General features: G+C 44.1%; 1 protein-coding gene and 1 pseudogene across 2 annotated transcripts in view; both read right to left on the bottom strand.

Moving 5' to 3' along the window:
- Positions 1-21,524, bottom strand: part of LOC311226498 (beta-1,4-galactosyltransferase 1-like) — a 690,468-nt pseudogene that overhangs the window by 280,699 nt on the left and 388,245 nt on the right. The window lies entirely within an intron of this gene.
- The window catches only part of LOC311227561 (uncharacterized protein), a gene marked incomplete at its 3' end in the record, with an annotated part of 218,518 nt that continues 209,696 nt past the window's right edge, over positions 12,703-21,524 (bottom strand). Inside the window, exons 3-4 of the mRNA XM_084313285.1 lie at positions 12,974-13,210; positions 12,703-12,714 (exon numbers count right to left, since the gene is read on the bottom strand). Coding sequence (XP_084169411.1) covers positions 12,703-12,714; positions 12,974-13,210 — 249 coding nt within the window. The remainder of the gene's footprint in view (positions 12,715-12,973; positions 13,211-21,524) is intronic.

The following is a 21,524-nucleotide window of genomic DNA, read 5'->3' as shown; positions in this document are numbered from 1 at the left end:
CATGACTTCTTAAATGTCAAATAAACATCTTGATCACTGAGAATTTGAGATTCCTTAGTCTTGAATTTTAAAACTAAGTAGCCACAATTTGATTTGTAGAATATTTAGCAATAGGCGAATACACTGGGCACTAATAAGTACTGTAAGTGCCACCAGTATTTTAAAGGTCCCATACATTTTGTAATTGTTTCATAATATCAACGTGCATATGATTTCCCCCCTTAGAATTTACGCTAATGATTAATATTAAAATATGGAACTATTTACTAGCCAGCCTATAATAAGACTTAAAAAGTGTGGTGACTTTCACTCTGTCTGCTTGGCTGGCGATGGCAGATCTCTCTCCAGCCATGGGAAAGGGCAAAGTAGCCATCATTGTGCATGGTCTTATTACCAGCCTGTGATGAAGGAACATACTTGGGGATGTTTCCTTTTCCGCTGTGCCTGTAATCAATTCTCCATAGACAAGGGAATCCATAGTGTGAAGCACAACCACAGTGTGGAAGCTACAGTCTTTACAGCCCATCTTGTCAGTACGGAATCCAATATGTCCAGTTGTCATTAGCTTGTCAGCGTTCATTACGCTGCTGAAGGACAGTCTATTTGACCCGACTGCCACCTGATTGGTTTTAATGGACCTATCTCAAACCCCGCCCCTCTGTCTTTTGAGGGAAGCAACGGTTGTGATTGGAGGATGGAGAAAAGAGGGCAGGGTTTGACATAAGTCAATGTTTGTAAAATGGCACACAGAGAGACATGGAGACGTGCCAGAAGAAGCACAAGAATGATTCGCATTCAACGCAGCTCAAGCATTTCTCTCTCTCTCTCTCTAATCCCCCCACCCCCCCCCCCCCCCCCCCACCAGCCCCCCCCACACACCCGAGGGACCTCCATCTTCCCATATTAAAAAAGTGGAAACGTATCTCATCTGCTTCCATTGTAATTACAAAACCTCTGGAGGCGAAGCTGCTTGATCTGGGATGGATCTGGGCTTCTCTGTTTTCTTTTATTTATTCCCTCTCATCTGAAGCGACAGGCTGAGATATCATTCTGTTTTTATACCCTTTTTTTCTTCATCTTCTTCTTCTTCTCCTCCGGTATTCTTTGCATATAATTTGCTTAAAAATACAATAGCTTTGGGGGGGGGGGGGGGGGATAAAGAGCAGGAAGTGGAAAGAGGGGGAGGGGGGAAGGCTCGGGACAAAGAGAGTATGCAAAAAAAGGAGAGGACGCAAAGTTTGTTTGGTAATGGTGGGGGATTCCTGCCTTTCAGAGGTCTTGTGAAAATACACCAGGCGAGGCTTGGGGGACGGAGCCATGTCTTTGGCGCACGGCGACGTCTTGGATAAACATCGCGAAGCGTCGCGATTCCCTCGCTCAGGGGCCAGGAGCTTGTTTCATAAAGGAGTGATCGTGGGGGGGGGGGGCATCGCTTTCCGCAGGGACGAAATGAGAACCACCACGCAAAGAAAACATCCGTTCTCGCCGTGCGCCCGTATAAACACGAGGCGAGCGACGTGTCCGCCGGGGCGAGCGGGGGGAGTCGGGGTCGAGGTGAGGGCGAGCGGCTTCATGTGTCCGCGGCGATGTGTGTCATCGAGGGCAGGTTACCCGGATACTGCGAGAGGTGTGGCCCCCCCCACCCAGCGTCCCTTGGGAACAAAGGCATCCACATGAGGACAGATGAGAGGAAGTGAGAGAGCGAGAGAGAGAGAGAGAGAAAGAGAGAGAGAGAGCGAGAAGAGAGAGATGGAGAGAGAGTGAGAGAGAGAGAGAGAGAGAGAGAGAGAGAGAGAGAGAGAGAGAGAGAGAGAGAGAGAGAGAGAGAGAGAGAGAGAGAGAGAGAGAGAGAGAGAGAGAGAGAAGAGAGAGAGAGAAGGGGGTGTCCTCATTTTTGTGATTCTCTGTATTGGTTCCAAAGTTTGTTGTCTGTTTCAAATCACACACTTGTCCAGACATGAGTTCCAGTTCGCAGGGTCGCGATGAGGCCGCTGAATCGGAACTGTTCGTCATACATAGAGTATGACAACCTTCTTGTGCAAAAATACGAAGAAGATCCACTCGCCGAACTGGTCTAATGGAACCTAAGCCTGATACAGATGTCCAACATAGATCTGTACCTAGTCCGCTTCAGGTTATCCAGTCATAGTTAACTGTATGTTTGGTGAAAAATAAATTAAACAGGGCCAGGCTTTCAAAACAATTTTAGCTACAGGATAATAATCCCTGAACCATCTCACGTCAATGGAAGAGAGGCTGGACGCTCTTGGAAACACCCGAGGTTGGAAGGACAGATGGGACATGGTGTTCCACAGGCCTCAGAGAGAGATGCACATGTGTGACACACGCAGCCCGGACCGCAGCCAGGAGCCACAGCCATCACACCACGGAATGTTCCCTGTGTATACACAACCCAGTCAGGAAACCATCCCCACTGCTGGAAACCTTTGAAGTCACTCTGGACGTCACGCCCGTCACTCTGGTGTTGGGTGATGATGATGATGATGATGATGATGAGATGATGATGATGATGATGATGATGGTAATGAGGATGATGAGGATGATCAGTTTGTAGTACTTCAAGCTGGGTTTTATTATATCTATTAAATACAAGCTGCTATTGACACTGGTACAAGTTAGTGTAAATGAATAAATACAGAATTTACTAAATGTCTGATTGTCCGTATCAGTCTCTGTTCCTATGAATAAGAAACTGAGGATGTTGATGATGAGGATGAGGATGATGATCAGTTATTAGTACCTCATGTTGGGGTTTATTTCTACCTATTAACCCTCTAGACTCATGAGCTCCTCCTCCCTAAGCAATTTCACAATTGTTTTACATATATGAAACTACAGGTCATACCTTCAAAATAAGCCATCAATTGTAAAATTCGAGCCATCGTTTTTAATCAATGTCCTATGAAACATTCTGGTAAAATCATTACCAAGTCGCAGCACAGGGTTTCAAAGGATTCAGTGAATTCAGCAATTTGATAAGAGAACTACACTACCTCCCAGAATGCAATGTGATCAATGTCACTACTAGACCAATTCACCGTGGAACAAAGGCCCAGTTTCTAGTCTGTTGTTCCTTTGTTATTCCATTACTGGGCCCAGGCGGCCTACAGTGACACACTTTGATTTGATGCCATGTATGTGTACACGCTAGATATATAGAGGTTTACCTGAATACATTACTAATATTATTAGGGTATTAGAGAGAGAGAGAGAGAGAGAGAGAGAGAGAGAGAGAGAGAGAGAGAGAGAGAGAGAGAGAGAGAGAGAGAGAGAGAGAGAGAAGAGAGAGAGAGAGAGAGAGAGAGAGGAGAGAGAAGAGAGGGAGAGAGAGAGAAAGAAAGAGAAAGAAAGAAAGAAAGAAAGAAAGAAAGAAAGAAAGAAAAAAGAAAGAAAGAAAGAAAGAAAGAAAGAAAGAAAGAAAGAAAGAAAGAAAGAAAGAAAGAAAGAAAGAAAGAAAGAAAGAATGAAAGAGAGAGAGATACAGAGATATAGACAGAGACATTTATAATAATTATTATAATTATTATTATTATTAAATAGAATAATGTTCTATAGGCTTGTCGTGGTAGTCAGTGATACTGGTGTCATTCTGTGTTCAGGCATCCACTGAGTAAATGAATTGCCTACTGCCCCATTAACAACTTATAGGCTTGGTAAGTTTCAGTTGCACTTGTAGAGAGGATTTAACGGCACGTGAAGACAGATGACATGTTACACAATGGCATTTGGATTTATCAATATTTTGGATTTAAACACAGTAGCAGTTCAACTGGAGAGGAGCTCAGATGATCAGTCCGGAAAAGTATGTAGGCTATTCCTTTTTTTTCTCTCTATCAGCTGTGAGAGAATGTCCGCGGGTCCGCACGCAGGAGATAGTTGGCGTCAGTGGAGGTTTCTCTATGACAACACGTGAAATACAAATTCACTCATAATTCTTAATTATTATTAATTTACATATATATATATATTTTTTTTAATTATTATTATTATTTTTTTTTTATTAGAAACGTTTTCCTCTGTAAAAAAATATGCCAGTGAATGGCCAAAAATGGCCAAAATTGACAGCTCTGAGCAGGCCTGCACTGCAGTAATGACTGCAGTAATATTCGTGCAGAATACTTCACAGGTTGACCCAATGTTAAATAAATAATAAATAATAGCCAATCAAAATAGGCTATTAACTTCATCTAAGCACGGTCTGTGCAGTTAAACTATTGCCATTGAATGGAGGATTTAATGATTGACAGCCCTTGACATCCAATACACGGAGGTTGAATGATTGGCAGCCTTGCAAATCCAATCAGAGTATGGCTCCTACGACTGCAGCTCTGTAGCTACACAGCTGTTTCTCCCCTCGCGGGATTGATTGATTGATTGATTGAAAATTGTATTAACAGAGCACTGAGAGCAGCCACGTTTGAAACCTCTGAAGTGTATCTAACATTTAGCACTTTAATAGCGGGACATTTACTGAGGACCAGCACAACACACATGTGGATATTATGATTTAACAAGTCTATCTGTCCAGGAGGATGACAACATTATTGCAGGTACTGTAAGCATAAGCAGGCAGCCTAGCAGTTTCTAGCTTGGATGCTAATAACTACTAACGTTATCACCAGGGGCGGATTTAGGATTGTAGGAGATCCGGGGCTTAGCCCAGATGGGCCCCCTTTTTTTTTTTTTATATATTTTTTTTTATTATTATTGTTATTATTATTTTTTTTTTTGGGAGGCAAGGAGTGGTTATGGAGGGGGTCCGGCACGACCCCCTCCACGACAATTATTTTTTGAATTTAATGAACCTGTACGTGCAATTTCCTGCAATATAGAGCCTTCAATCTTGACCAATAAAGCTGCTCTTTTCACTATAAAACTCAGTTAACCATAACGTAGTTATGGTTAGATTTATATATTGGGGGGGGATATATCATATTTTTCATATAATCAAAAAGTGGTGGAGCAAGATCATACCTTTGCTCCCCCAAGTTCAATAGTGGGAGAGCAGAGATGCTCCGAATGCTCTTATGGCCAGGCGTCTATGATTCACTGATACAAAGTAAAATAGTGCAGTGCAATAAAATAGTTAGTAAAATAGAATAAAATAATGCAATAGTGCATTGCAATAAAATAGTTATCATCGTATTTTTTCGGGAGGCCGGTAAGGAGTGCATTACAGTAGTCGAGTTGGCTTGAGATAAAGGCATGGATCTGGTTTTCAGCGTCCTTTTGATTTATAAATGGCCGTACTTTAGCTATGTTTCTTAGGTGGAAGAATTAAGTTTTTGTCAACTTGTTGATTGTGATTTAAAGCTTAGGTCTGAGTCTACCATAACACCAAGACTTAACTCACTCAAATACAGTTAGCAGCTGGATAGACCACAGATGGAAATTAGCTTCTGCTAAATCTGGTGCAACCATATTTTCATGTAACAATGATGAATTGTAAAAAAAAAAAAATTTTTTTTTTTTTTTTAATAGATTCTGGGCTTTTCAGAATACATCCGGGGCTTGAGCCCAGGTAGCCACCCCCTAGCTCCGCCCCTGGTTATCACGCTAGCTTGGATGTAATGTATCACGTTGGCTGCTGGCTGCTAATGCAGCCTGCAGATAATATTTGCATGTGCACTGTGTTAGTGGTGAATGAATGAATGAATGTTGCCGCTAGCTTGTGGCTAGGCTAGCGTACTTTGCTGATGCACAGCTGATCTAGTGCCTCTGTGGCTCTGCTGATTTGTCACGGTGAGATTCATGTGGTGGAACTTTGGTGTGCTCTTATGAATGAGAACTGCTATCTTGTCCGTTGTGTGTGGGTTTGTGTCTGAAACGACCGGTGGCTTGTGTGTGTTGCGTGAGATGCAGAAGTAAACATTGCCAGGCATTGTAGTTATCGGACCGCTTTCAAGTATTAACATCACTAACATGTCACAAAAGCATGTAGAATGTAAAACGTTAGGTTGGCAATAGGTTAGCAATAGGTTCAAAGTGTCATTATATCGTTTTAAGTTTTCGATTTGCGATCGTCTATCCAAGCCGGAACCGGAAATGGAAATTTTGAACCATGGGAATTGTAGTTTTTTTGCTGCCATTTTGTAGAGGACATTCATAGCTGTCGGCCAGCGTTGTAATTTCTCCGATCTACATAAAAAAGTACAGTCGATTACAGTAGATATCAGTATCTGTTATTATGCACGCCTGGTGATACTAAATCCAAATTGAACTCAGGCATTTGAAAGATACTATATGTATATATATATAAATGTGCGAATTGGCTATAATAAGGTAATGTATAAGCATATATTCTATATTCTATAATAATATTTCAAATTGCATTGGTCCGGATGGGAGAATTCAGTACTGTATATACAGAACCTTCGGTTTGATAATCTTCCCTTTATTAATTTCCTTCGATTTTTTTGTACACATGATCTCAAGAGGGTACTGAACGAGGTCAGTGGTAGTTTTTTAAGTTTGGTCATTATTATCATGGTGTTATTCACTGTCAAAGATGCAAAGAAAAATCATAATTCATATTTTCCTTTGTTTCATCACAATTTAAGCAAGCCTAGTAATAGACACAATATTTCTGACACTGTGAATACATTCACTGAGGTCCATAGATGTACCTAGATACCAAGAATATGCAAATAGCCCTTGTAAAAGTGGAGCAATATTCCATTTACCTAGGTATACATTTTATGCGGATTTTCACCTGGGGTGGAACAGGCTTTAGTATGTATATTGATATTAATATTAATATTAATTAATTGATTGATTGGTGTTGGTATTAATATTAATATATAGTGTATATTAATATTATGTTTTCATCTGTGTACTGTCCACTGACCACTGACACACAGTGGGGGATGTTTTAAAAATATAATTTAATATATAATATAATATAATAATTTGTGCTTCACCTAAAAATTTGGTCACCAGCCTCCACTGGTTGGCGTGTGTGTTGGTGACACACACATACACAACGACTGCAAAAAGTCGAGTCCCGTGGATATTATTGCAAGAGATAATTCATACATATTATGAAAAGCCAATCTGTTGTTTAGAATTTGGATGGGGGGTAGCGAGTCTCTGATACCTCTGCGGGCAGGCCCGGACTGGCCATCGGGAGCACCGGGAGTTTTCCCGGTGGCCTGGCCTCCACAGATAAAAAAAAAAAAGATATATTAAAAAAAATAATAATTTTTTTTTTTGCCAGGCCATTATTTCTAGTTGTGGCGGCGGTGCGGCGCGATAGTTAGATAACCTAGGTGGGTGGGGAACAACCAGGATTTCACTGTCTGCGACAGAGTTGGAGAACTATCTGACTCTCTCCCTCACGCGGACACACACACACACAATGGAGCCGTGCTGCCGCTTGTGATTGGTGTAGGCGGGACCAGGCGATACAACTGATTGACAGCGGAGGCGGCGAATGGAATGGCAGATGACACTCAGATGCAGAATAACAGCCAGGCAGTGAGCCAGGTAGTGAGGGACTCGGGAGAGATACAGTAGAGCGAAAGTCAATTAACGTTGATGTCAAGATGGACAGTGGAAGAAGGAGAAAGGGTGGAGGAGAGAGGGATAAAACAAAGAAAAAGAAAGGCCCTTACAGGAGATGCTGCTAAATCCGGCAACATTTATCAAATGTTTTCTTGCACCAAGGTCAAGGAACAAGCAGGTTAGTCAGTGATAAAAATAAACATGTGGATGTTAGCTAGCTAACGTTACCATGCAATGCATCATCTCCCCTGTCAAAAGCCCAATGTTAAATCTGCCAAGAAACAAATAAATAATTTAACCCTTGTGTCTGAAAACTAAAGTGTTATACTCTTACCATATTAGGGGACTAAATTGGAAAACGCCATAAAAAGATTATATGTTGAAATAATTTCCCACTTTCTTTTCCATAAATATTTTATTCAACTTCAGATTAAAAATGAAATACTCCCATTTTTCTGAAAGGAGTTGTTAAATCTGACATTACAAAAAGCAATATGTGGTGGTTATGATTGGGGCTGAAGTTGAATAAACAATTTATGAAAGAGAAAATCAAAATAATTCCAAGATAATTCAAAGATTACACACAGACCCCAGGTGGTGAGAGCAGGCAACTGCACCTCCTCATCCATCACCCTCAACATAGGGGCCCCCCAGGGCTGTGTTCTGAGTCCCCTCCTCTACTCCCTGTACACACACGACTGTGTGGCTCAGCGGAGTAGCAATACAATCATCAAATTTGCTGACGACACAGTGGTGGTGGGCCTGATCTCTGCCAACGACGAGAGGGCCTACCTGGAAGAGGTCAAGGTCCTGGCGGGATGGTGCCAGGAAAACAGCCTCTCCCTGAACGTCAGCAAAACAAAGGAGATGATTGTGGACTTCAGGAGGTCGGGGGTCAAGGACTACAGCCCCCTCAGCATCGACGGGGCACCGGTTGAGAGAGTCAACAGCTTTAAGTACCTCAGAGCCTACATATCCGAGGACTTGACATGGACCACACACATTGACAGTGTTGTGAAGAAGGCACGACAACGCCTCTACTTCCTCAGGCGCCTAAGGAAGTTCCAAGTCAGTCAGAAGATCCTTAAGAACTTCTACTCATGTACAATAGAGAGCATCTTGACTGGCAACATCACCTCCTGGTTTGGGAATAGCACTGCACAAGACCGAAGCAGACTACAAAGAGTGACACGTTCAGCCGAACGCACAATTGGAGGGGGGCTCCCCACCCTCCAGAACATTTACAACAAGCGTTGCAAGGGCAAGGCTAAGAGAATCATTAAAGACTCCAGTCACCCGAACAACTGCCTCTTTGAACTGCTGCGGTCAGGCAAGCGATACCGGAGTCTCAAGGCGAGCACAGAAAGACTCAGAAGAAGCTTCTATCCCCAGGCCATCAGGCTGCTAAACGAACAATGAACACTACACAACAACAACCACCAAACGCACATAGCACACACATCCACACGCACACACTCACTTTAAACAAACACACTGTAGCACCCACTCCACACACTTTATAGCACACACCCACTTTAAACAAACACACTGTAGCACCCACTCCCCACACTTTATATTTATTGATGAAGGATTGCACTACAACTCGTACACCTTACTGTAAATTGTACCTAAATTGTACCTCATCCCATTTCTGCTTTGCACTATATAGTACTGTACATTAGTACACTGCATAGTATTGTATATTATATGGTAACTCAGAACATTGTACATATGTCTATACCGAACACTGTGACCTCATTTTCTTCTTCTAAATTACATGCTATACCAGGGGTGGGCAACTTTGTATATGGTGAGGGCCACAAAATGTCCACAATCAATCTGGGGGGCCGCATTGTTTATCGGCAGTCCCGCCAGTAGTACCCCATCACTCAAATAGCCCTAATAGTCACAAGGTATATAAACAATTATAATTTGTTGTAACTTTGTTTTTATTCCATTTCAAATGCATTTAGTAATGCAATTTCAACTTTATGAATTTATAAACAGCTGAATTTAAAAGTATTGCTGTGTAACCCCAAATATATACAGAAATTATCAATTATAATTAAGGCTTCTAATAAAATAAATGTATGAACTTAAAGCCCACTGCTCAACAAACACAAAGCAGCATTCCTGCTGCATTTCACTACAACAGTAAATCAAAAGTGCAATAATAAATGATTTTGTTAAATGTATAAACTTTTATCCTGCTACTAAACAAAACATTATAACACTGAAATGCATGTTATGGATATGAAGCACTCAGGAATGTTTTGTTTAGTAGCAGGATAAAAGTGTATACATTTAACAAAATCATTTATTATTGCACTTTTGATTTACTGTTGTAGTGAAATGCAGCAGGAATGCTGCTTTGTGTTTGTGTTATTAGTGTTATCTGAACACTACAAAAGTAAACAAGTAAAGTGCAAGTAAAGTAAAGTGCAATACTACATGCCTCCCATTGACCCTTTATCAAACTGGCATGACATTCACCCTCGCCCCACAGTGGGTCAATAATGGTTATAATAATAATAATAATAATAATAATAATAATAATAATAATAATAATAATAATAATAATAATAATAATAATAATAATAATAATAATAATAATAATAATAATAATAATAATAATAATAATAATAATAATAATGGTCCCCTCTCTACACCTCTCCATCATCTCCCCCCCTCTCTACATCTCTTCATCATCTCTTCCCCCCTCTCTACACCTCTTCATCATCTCCTTCCCCCCCTCTACACCTCTTCATCATCTCCTCCTCCCCCCTGTCTTTAATGAGACACTTGTGGTCTCTCCATTTGGCGCACAATAGCAGGAATGTCAACTTCAATGTTTGTGCATGCAATCTGCATCAGATGAAATAATGTTTCTTAGTCGAATACAATAAAAAAAAAAAAAAAAAAAAAAATTATATATATATTTTTTTTATATATATTGGCCTGGGGCCGCATGGAACGTCGGTGAGGGCCGCATGCGGCCCGCGGGCCGCCAGTTGCCCCTCCCTGTGCTATACTATGTTGTTTGATACTATCTTGTCTAGCACAGTCTCTGGAGCGTAACAGTAAGAAGCATTTTGTATGAAAGTATTCTGTACTTCTGTATGACAACTATTAAAGAAACTTGAACTTGAAACCTTTGCCACATATATTGGCTACAAACATAATCACTGCAAAGTTATCAAAAAAATAAGAATCTGATCAGACACAATGGTTAAGTTGTTGTTCCCTTTCTAATTTCCTCAAAAACATCTAGTCTAGTTAATGTGATCAATATTATTTGACAATTGATGCTTTTTGTTGGACATTTCTGTCAGTGAGCTCATACTTTGAGCTCATTTTATAGGTAAAATGATTGAGACAACGCAATCTTCTGTCTTCGTTGTGCATGCATGTTTGTGCTCACCACACGCGATACATGTGTCACTATTCTATTCTATTTTACCTAATGTTTTTTATCTCTGTTTTGGTACTCTTGTTTTTTTTTTATCTATTTTTAGTGCTGCTAATAGTTTTTAATATGCTCCCCCTGTACAGCACTTTGTGCCCCTGTGGCTGTTAAAGCGCTTTATAAATAAAGTTGGATTGGATTGGATTGGATTCTGGCAGTGGCTGTTATTATAGTATTGTAATCTGTTATTTAATGTTTGTGTAAAGGGCTATTTTAACTGTTGATGGGTAGTGCATCAGTAAAGTGAATATGGTATTGTGCTCTGGCTCTGTTTGAATAGGTGGAGAGAGTGTTTAACTGTATTATAATAGTAAATAGAACAATATGTTGTGCTCTTGCTTTTTTCTTTTTAAAGTTGTAGAGAGTAGCATTGCTAGTGCCAAGCCCACAACAGTTTTATTTGAGGTTCATAACAGTACATTGTACTAAGCAATTGTTGGCTCATTAGTTTGTGATTCACATGCACTAAAATTCACCAGAATGCAGGAAATTAAGTCTTTGTAACAAAAAAATTCTTGGTGGGGGACCCCCAGACCCCCCGCTTAAAAAGTGGCCTGATTGGGGCTATATTTCGCGCTATATCTCCCGGTATGAATTATTTCCCCAGTCCGGCCCTGTCTGCGGGGTCTAACACCTTTTCATAGCGCACACACCGATCTGTGTGTGTGTGTGCGCGTGCGTGTATGTGCGTTTCGTGATGCGATGTAGTTCTCTGGCAAACTGAGATAATTACAACCATACTATCTAGCAAGAATTAAACATATTTACAAGTCGTATTAAGTTTAGCAAGTAAGGAGACATATAACATCTCAAAGCACTCGAAAATGTACTTTTTCTATTTTTACCGATTTCTGAAAAGAGGTACTTTCTGAGCATTTGGGAGACATTATAAATCCTTTTGTTCTCCGCCGACGGGTGCAAACACACTGGTAAGTTAATATAAATACAGGAATTTACTAAATGTCTGAGTATCTGTCCTACAGTATGAATAAGAAACGGAGGATGATGATGATGGTAAAGATGAAGATGATGATGATGATGGTGATAACGATGAAACTATGTGGCAGCAGCAGTGTTTAAATGGGATGAACTACAACTACATACAACTATAAATGGAATAGCGGTCGATACAGGGGTATTTGTTTCTTCATCTCTGTTTCTTTTTGCATACTGAGATTCGGTTCAGCGGCTGTGCGTCTTATCGACGTGGGAATAAAACATGAAAGGAGCGGCGCCGTGCGACACGAGGCAAATGTGGACAGATGATTATCACATCTAGAATGATGATTATCACATCTACATTCCATCCAACATCCTCTCCCTTCCCATGCAAGCGCTTCAGGAGGGGAGGGGCGGTGTTTCAACATGTTGGCCAATAAGCTCCTGCAGTGTGGAAACCATTTTGGGAATTGAGTTTGGCGTGAAGCCTTCTGTTTGATATAAGACGACGTAAGAAGAGCAAAGCGGATGAGAACGGGAAACTCTCAGCGGTCACTCTCTCTGCGGTCACTCTCTCTGTGGTCACTCTCTCTGCGGTCACTCTCTCTGCGGTCACTCTCTCCGTGGTCACTCTCTCTCTCCGTGGGCTCCAGCATCTTTCCAACGTAAAGTCAAGTCACACGTAATGGCGGAGCGACAATTAATCCAGAGGATAATGTCGGGGGAAGCCGTTCAAAATGTGCCTCTACCTCAATTAGTCTCCCGTTCCACTATCAATATAGAGGCTGGATGAAAAGAAAGGAGATATAAAAGGAAAAAAAGAGAAGGAGACAGAGGGAAGAGAGAGAGAGAGAGAGAGAGAGAGAGAGAGAGAGAGAGAGAGAGAGAGAGAGAGAGAGAGAGAGAGAGCGAGCGAGCGAGAGAGAGAGAGAGAGAGAGAGAGAGAGAGAGAGAGAGAGAGAGAGAGAGAGAGAGAGAGAGAGAGAGAGAGAGAGAGAGAGAAAGAGACAATCTCTTTGCAGTGTCATTGTGATGTGTACTCACAGCCTGATAGTAGGTGTAGCCAGCGTGGGCCGTCTGGTGGTGGTGGTGTTGGTGGTGATAGTGGTGGTGATGGTAGGATGGGTAGGACGGGTAGTACAGGCCAGCGCGGGGGAAGGAGAGCCCGCTCCAGGACCCCTGACAGCCCCCACCGCCACCGGGGGTCCACTGGGAGCCGGGACCCGGGCCCATGGTCCCTGCTGCCTTACTGCTGTAGTAACCTCTGACCACTGCGCTGGGCTGGAAGGAGGAGGAGAGGAGGGGGGGACAGTTACTACTCAAAACATCAGCAGAGTGATAGCAACTACACACACACACACACACACACACACACACACACACACACACACACACACACACACACACACACACACACACACACACACACACACACACACACACACACACACACACACACACACACACACACACACACACACACACACACACACACACACACACACACACACACACACCATGCAGGTACTGAGTGAATACTGGGTGCCCGCTCATTAACCTGGGAGGAGGGGGGGGGGGGGTTGCGGGGTGATCAAAGATATACCAGGGAGCCAGGAATGTTCTCACATGGTTCTTTCCCCTTCTTCAAACACAGTGTGTGTGTGTGTGTGTGTGTGTGTGTGTGTGTGTGTGTGTGTGTGTGTGTGTGTGTGTGTGTGTGTGTGTGTGTGTGTGTGTGTGTGTGTGTGTGTGTGTGTGTGTGTGTGTGTGTGTGTGTGTGTGTGTGTGTGTGTGTGTGTGTGTGAGCAGCAAATGTTGTGAAACTCCCTTCCCTTCAGTCATGGTCTAGATGACTTCTTGCTAGAAATGCAGATTGGTGTGATAAGATGCTCTGGATGACAGGCTGGCAGAGCCTGCTTCCTGGTTTGGCATTATGTGTGGGGCAGAGCAGAGCTGAATCTGCTGACAGGCCAGCTTACACAACGCTGGGAGGGAATGCCTGACCGCTAGGAGCACACGCCACACACACACACACACGCACGCACGCACGCACGCACACACACACACACACACACACACACACACACACACACACACACGCCACACACACACGCACGCACACACACACACACACACGCACGCACGCACACACACACACACACACACACACACACACACACACACACACACACACACACACACACACACACACGCACACACACACACACGCCACAATCACACACACACACATGGCACAAACAAACACACACACATAGCACAAACACACACACACATGGCACACACACACACACACACACAGCAAAAACACACACACACAAGGCAAAAACACACACAAACCGCTGGCATTGCACCACACCTCCAGACTCCAGATTGTCAGACGCACGAGATGCTGTGTTTGTTTTGACAGAGCAGCACACTCTGCAGACTCGCGACGACCAGGAGAACTGAGAAACAACGTTTTTCCCGAGGAAAGCAACAGTTGTGATTGGATCGAGAAAAGGGGGCAGAGTTTGACATAGTCCATTACAAGAGCGTAGCGTGAAGCTTTACCATGAATGATGAGGATTTTGACCAATCGACCGTGAGCTCTGTCCTCTGTGATCCACGTTCCTGCTCCCCTGTCATGTCTATGGACTGCGATCATAATGTAAAGCGCTTTCTTCTCAACAGTGAAACGCGAGGCAACAACTGAAACCACATTGCCATATTTCGATTTAAAAAAGGCACGCAGAGCAAAAGAAAACCCAAGCCACCTTGGATGAACCGCGGCCATACATCACCGCTGAACATTAACCGTCTGCTTTACGCCAATGTTAGATTTTCACTGAGGTCAGGGATCACCCCATAGGGGGGGAAACGCATGGAGAGCAATGGCTGCAATATGGCCCACACAGCTGTGCTTAGAAGCCCCTCCCGCCCGGTGTTCTGCAACACAGAGGAACCAGGGAGAGGTCAAAGTTCAGCTAAATGAATAGGATATAAAATGACAGGTTTATGACTCATGTTAATATAAAACAGGTGAGGCCTGTTTCCCCGTGCAGCCGGATGAATGCATTTCTAGTCTACTGTAGCTCAGAGTCCGTACTGTGAAGCAGCCCCCCTGACTCTGTGAAGCAGCCCCCCTGACTCTGTGAAGCAGCCCCCCTGACTCTGTGAAGCAGCCCCCCTGACTCTGTGAAGCAGCCCCCCTGACTCTGTGAAGCAGCCCCCCTGACTCTGTGAAGCAGCCCCCCTGACTCTGTGAAGCAGCCCCCCTTACTCTGTGAAGCAGCCCCCCTCTGTGAAGCAGCCCCCCTGACTCTGTGAAGCAGCCCCCCTGACTCTGTGAAGCAGCCCCCCTGACTCTGTGAAGCAGCCCCCCTGACTCTGTGAAGCAGCCCCCCTGACTCTGTGAAGCAGCCCCCCTCTGTGAAGCAGCCCCCCTGACTCTGTGAAGCAGCCCCCCTCTGTGAAGCAGCCCCCCTGACTCTGTGAAGCAGCCCCCCTCTGTGAAGCAGCCCCCCCTGACTCTGTGAAGCAGCCCCCCTTACTCTGTGAAGCAGCCCCCCTGACTCTGTGAAGCAGCCCCCCTGACTCTGTGAAGCAGCCCCCCTGACTCTGTGAAGCAGCCCCCCTGACTCTGTGAAGCAGCCCCCCTGACTCTGTGAAGCAGCCCCCCTGACTCTGTGAAGCAGCCCCCCTCTGTGAAGCAGCCCCCCTGACTCTGTGAAGCAGCCCCCCTCTGTGAAGCAGCCCCCCTGACTCTGTGAAGCAGCCCCCCTTACTATGTGAAGCAGCCCCCCTCTGTGAAGCAGCCCCCCTTACTATGTGAAGCAGCCCCCCTGACTCTGTGAAGCAGCCCCCCTCTGTGAAGCAGCCCCCCTGACTTTGTGAAGCAGCCCCCCTGGCTCTGTGAAGCAGCCCCCCTCTGTGAAGCAGCCCCCCTCTGTGAAGCAGCCCCCCTGGCTAAATATAAATATTTCAATTTGACTTGTAAGGGACACGAACGGCATCAAAAGAACGAGACGTCGATTGCAGGAAGAGCTCAATAAAGCATTGTGTGTCAAATAATTCCATTACAAAGAAATCCTGGATTTGAATTTAGGCTGCCGCCTCGAGGCTTCAACTGACATTAAGCTTCAGCTTTTCACTGGCACAATAGAGGCTGAACATTATATTGATACATTTTTCAAAACTGACATTTATTTTATATTAAATTAATATGGATTCGATTCCTGCTTGGGGAACATGTTGCCGTGTTGCCAGTTACCCATGCAGGTGGGGTATCTTCCGGGCCTTTCTGTGTGGAGTTTGCATGTTCTCTCCTCGTGCTCGCAAGGGTTTCCCCTCCCGATAAGATAAACCCAATAGAAAAACATGCACAACAGATCGCTAACGCTGATGAAGACGGACAGGAGCACTTGGATTGGTCCCCGGGGCGTGATGCACACTGCAGCCCTTGTCTGCTCCCGGCTTCCCTTGGGGGGGAAGGACGACGGGATGGGAGGTGCAGAGAACATTTCGTCAGGGACTCAGTGCATGTGTGTGTGTGTTCCCTGTGGGTCGCCAATTGCATGTGTGTGTGTGTTAATCTGATGACAAATAAAGACTTCTACTTCAGTGATTTTAAGTTCACTATAGCCACTATAAGTTATCTATAACCTTCTTACACAAAAAATAACACAAGCTGTTTTTACTATACCCATGCATAGGAACCGGTTCCTAATTGGCCGATGCCTGGAACCGTGTGGCTCCCGTGACTTTCGATTCCATTATCGCTGCCAGGTTTTTCCTACAGTTGCGCAATAACGTTAGCATGTAGCCATGGCAGACTCTATTTGATTCCTTAAGGGCTCTAAATTGCCTGGGTTTTGGTAATATGCTCCCGAAATGCTCCCGCTGTTTGGCTACTTCTATGTGCAGTGAAAACTACTTGAATGCTTTAGAACCTAGTCATTGATTTAGTTCAGGGTGAGCTAAAATTAGCCGCGGAGTTAACGCTACCTAACGTGAGCTAACGCTATTTAATCAAGCTCACAAAGAGAGATAAACAGCTGACAGCGGATAGTACAGGTACAAATACAATAAAACAGCAGGTGGGGGCTGTTGTGTAAACCTTGTACTCTTTAGTTCACATATAATAAGAGACGGAGTGTTTGTTTACAAGTCTGTACACTGTAAGCCAGGAAGTACCGTGGTGGTGCAACATACAAATGTGTCCGTGTAGCAACACAAGCCAATACCTTATAGGACAGGGACCCGGGGAGGGAGCTCTGTGTGTGTGTGTGTGTGTGAGACAGAAGTCAGAGGAATAACGACCTGTTATTCAATAGATTATATTAGTTTAAGAATAAAAAAATAAATACATTTTAAGAGAATCTCAAATACAGTATTTTATTTAAGTGTAGGCTATAGTTAATGTTTTATTTTTTACAGTTTTTGTATTTTTCTGACATGGGGGCTCAACAATAAATGACAATCAGAAATGTCAAGTTGCATGTTGTTATTCTAACCAGCTTAGACCCCTACGCTCTGCATCTTCTGGCCGCCTCAGACCTACTCCTATCCAAGCTCCGGGAGGGTCATCAAAGAGAGAAGTCGCCTATTCTCAGTCCTTGCACCACAATGGTGGAATGAACTACCCACCCCAGTTAGGACAGCCGAATCACGTCCAATCTTTCGCCGTCGACTATAGACGCACTTCTTCAACCATTATCTGAATAAAAAAAGATATACCTAACCCTAACTAACCGTACTGTCATGCACTTGTCATAATAAACTAACCTACACTGTAGCACTCAACACTTTGATGAACATTGTTGCTCAGCTGATAGAGTTGTGCCCTTCCTGATGGCTTGTCGTACAGAACTTGTAAGTCGCTTTGGATAAAAGCGTCAGCTAAATGTAAATGTAAATGTAGTTCTGTTGCATTTCCAATTTATTTATGTAAATTATAAATTGATCAGGTATCGATAATGGTATCGACAAAGAATCGAATCGATAAGCAGAATCGATAATGGAATCGTATCGATAAAATCCTATCAATTCCCATCCCTACCATGCACGCGCACACACACACACACACAAACACACCTACACACACACACACACACACACACACACACACACACACACACACACACACACACACACACACACACACACACACACACACACACACACACACACACACACACACACACACACACACACACACACACACACACAGACAGACACACACACACACATGCTCACACATGCTCACACACACACACACACACACACACACACACACACACACACACACACACACACACACACACACAGTTCAGTTCAGTTATTTTTTATTTCTGGCTTTGGACACATAACAACGGTCATTCCATAAATCGTCAAAGTTTTACCAGCTGCTATTGCAGCATTGTCCAATTGTCCGAAAAGGGCTAGGGAGAAGCACTAGGCTTGTCGGGCCCTACCCCTGAAGAGTTACGTTTATTTTCTTTTTGTTTTTTTTCATTTACATACATACATAGTACATACATATAGTACACATTACAGTACACACATATAGTACACATTACAGTACACATTACAGTATATTAGGGATGCACCGAATGGGAAATTCTTGGCCGAAACCGATACCGAAAATAGAAAACAGTTGGCCGAAAACCGAAAGCCGAAAGGCCGAAAATGATTCATAGAATAGATTTTTTTTACCAATGTTGTGGAACATTATAATTATGGAAAAATATATGATTATGGCAAAACTTAACTTAAATAATAAATAATCACTATTATGGGTCCATAAAACATTTATTCAGCACTTCTGAATGCATACAGTACATTAATTCCATCTTTTCTCTGGCTGCGCAGCGGACATCTGTGCTCTACTGAGCGCACCTTTCTAGTCCCCAGCTGAATGTGCTCGCTTGACTCGGCACAGTAGACGTGCGACAGACAGACAGCTGGGCTGTGTTAACATTACAATGTACAGTCGCGCGAAATAACGTTATGAATGCCCGAAATAACATAGCATTACAAAGTACAGTTGACAGCTGGGCTGTGTTAACGTTACAATGTACAGTCGCGCGAAATAACGTTATGAATGCCCGAAATAACATAGCATTACAAAGTACAGTTGACAGCTGGGCTGTGTTAACGTTACAATGTACAGTCGCGCAAAATAATGTTATGAATGCCCGAAATAACATAACGTCACAAAGTACAGGTCCAGCTCAGTATGATGTCATAATCAAACATTCTAGAACATTTGTGTATCTATTCAACAATTCTCTCACAGCTGAGTGTGGACAACAGCGGGGATGAAGGAGAGTAACTACATAACATAGGCAGAAACACAATCCCCCCCCTCTCGCTCTGAATAATATGCATATTAGATCACTCAGTGATTAACCGCGGCATATAGCAAATAAGGATATAAAGCATGTTAAAGACGCATTTATTGGACGCATTGCGCGCAGTTTACATAGAAACAGCGCGACTCCCGACAGCGCGACATCATCACAACAACACGCGAGGTTGTTAGGTTGTTTCTGTTTCGGTGACATATTTTCGGTGAAAAAACTCTTTCGGCCGAAAGCCGAAAGGCCATTTTTTGCCATTTTCGGCTGAAAACTTTCGCTGCCGAAATTTCGGTGCATCCCTACAGTATATACACACACACTCACACACACATTATACTCTATGACTAACAGTTTCTGAGGAAAACGATACACACACATATTGAGCTGTGATTATCCTCAGGTTCACCCCGAAACAGCTAGTCACAGCCACAATGTGGCCAGTGAACCACCTTATACAGTAACAATGGACACACATTCCTGGCTATGCCTCATCGATGCAAGCTATAGAGACATTCCCTGACTATGACACAGCCACAGTCTAAAAGCCATGAGAGGAGGACCAGCCATCCAGGAGTATAGACTACAGTAATCGACACGGCCATAGCCTCCGCTTTCAGGCCCCATATTCACCAGTTCATAGAGTTTAAGTGCAGCCCCGAGCCAAGCGACAATATTCATTGGCCTTATAAATGAGGGCTATTCAGGCGGACAGAAAGAAGGCGTATATAGATCAAATGTGCCTGTGTCGAGGTATTTTGTCCAAAGCCCAATATCTCGGGGGAAGGATACATTATAAAATGTGCTTCATGCACATGAGTTCTACAGGACCAGGGAGCCATTGATAAGTGGGCTGAGCCGTCTCACGCGGTGACGGGGGGCCGGGCGGAGGCAGAGATCTGAGGGCCTCCACACTCCCAGGCTAGAATGTGTGATTGTTCCCCAGACCCAGATATCATGTCAGGGTGCTTTCAGCAGCCCGTCAGCGACTCGCACACCGCGCATATTTCTCCATTTTATATGAGGGCCGGTCGGCTCCGGTTACACAAGCCTCGTCCTCCTCCGAGGGGCATGTTCTGCATGCGGGGCAAACAGATGTTTGTGTGCGTGTGCGTGTGCGCGTGTGTGCGTGTGAGTGTGTGAGTGTGTGAGTGTGTGTGTGTGCAGCCTGTGTGCGGTGTCTTCAAATTTAACAAGGCAGAGGGTGGGAACCTAAAACATGTCTGTATTCACTCATAATTCACTCATAATTCCCTAAAATAAGGGGAATACACGACACATGTTGTGTTAACAAGGCGTACACCATCCCCTGTCATCCACCATCCCCTGTCATCCACCATCCCCTGTCATCCACCATCCCCTGTCATCCACCATACCCCTGTCATCCACCATCCCCCTGTCATCCACCATCCCCCTGTCATCCACCATACCCCTGTCATCCACCATACCCCTGTCATCCACCATCCCCCTGTCATCCACCATCCCCCTGTCATCCACCATCCCCTGTCATCCACCCAGGGCCGCCTGGGAGAAATGCGAGGCCCTGTGCGAGATTTAAGCCTAGCCATCGAGAAAGGCCGCCATAGGCAGACTGTGTGTGTTAGAAAGAGAGAGAGAGAGAGAGAGAGAGAGAGCATGTGTGTTTGTCGTGTGTGTGTGTGTGTTAGAGAGAGAGCATGTATGAGAGATCCAAAAGGACAAAGATCAACACTTAAATCCAAAGAGAAGAGGGTCTATACCAGAGAAAACAAAGCAGCAAGGAGCCAATGGCCGACATCAGCTAAATAGGCTAGCCAGGTAATGACACCAGGCCACACACAGCTTTGGCCAACGGCCCAACGCTACCCAAGCTACACAAACGACCAAGACAATTCAAACACAGCACATGTCGTATCTCCAAATGTTGTGAAGTAACATATGTTTTGCCTGGAAAAAAACATTGTTATTAACAAAACATTCGGGAGGGGAAGGAAGGAAGAGTGGGGTATGTCATTACATTTTCATTAATCTTACCTGCACCAAGGAACGCAGGGCGAAAGGCCGCAACACAGGTCTCCACGTTGACGAAAGGCCTCTCGCTGGCGGGACAAAAATAACTAAGCTATGGCCGGAGCCTTGTCATGGTGCAGGCCCGACTACATCTTCTGTCAAAGATGATGTCATAGTCAGAGTGCCAGAACCCCCTGCTATTCTCACGGCTAATGTCAATGGTCGTAGCACAAGCTAACAGCTAACTC

This window comes from Notolepis coatsorum, assembly GCF_963971535.1.
Source record: "Notolepis coatsorum genome assembly, chromosome: 4".
Classification (NCBI taxonomy): Eukaryota; Metazoa; Chordata; class Actinopteri; order Aulopiformes; family Paralepididae; genus Notolepis; species Notolepis coatsorum.
The sequence above is the reverse complement of the archived record's forward strand: the minus strand, read 5'-3'. Positions and strand labels throughout refer to the sequence as shown.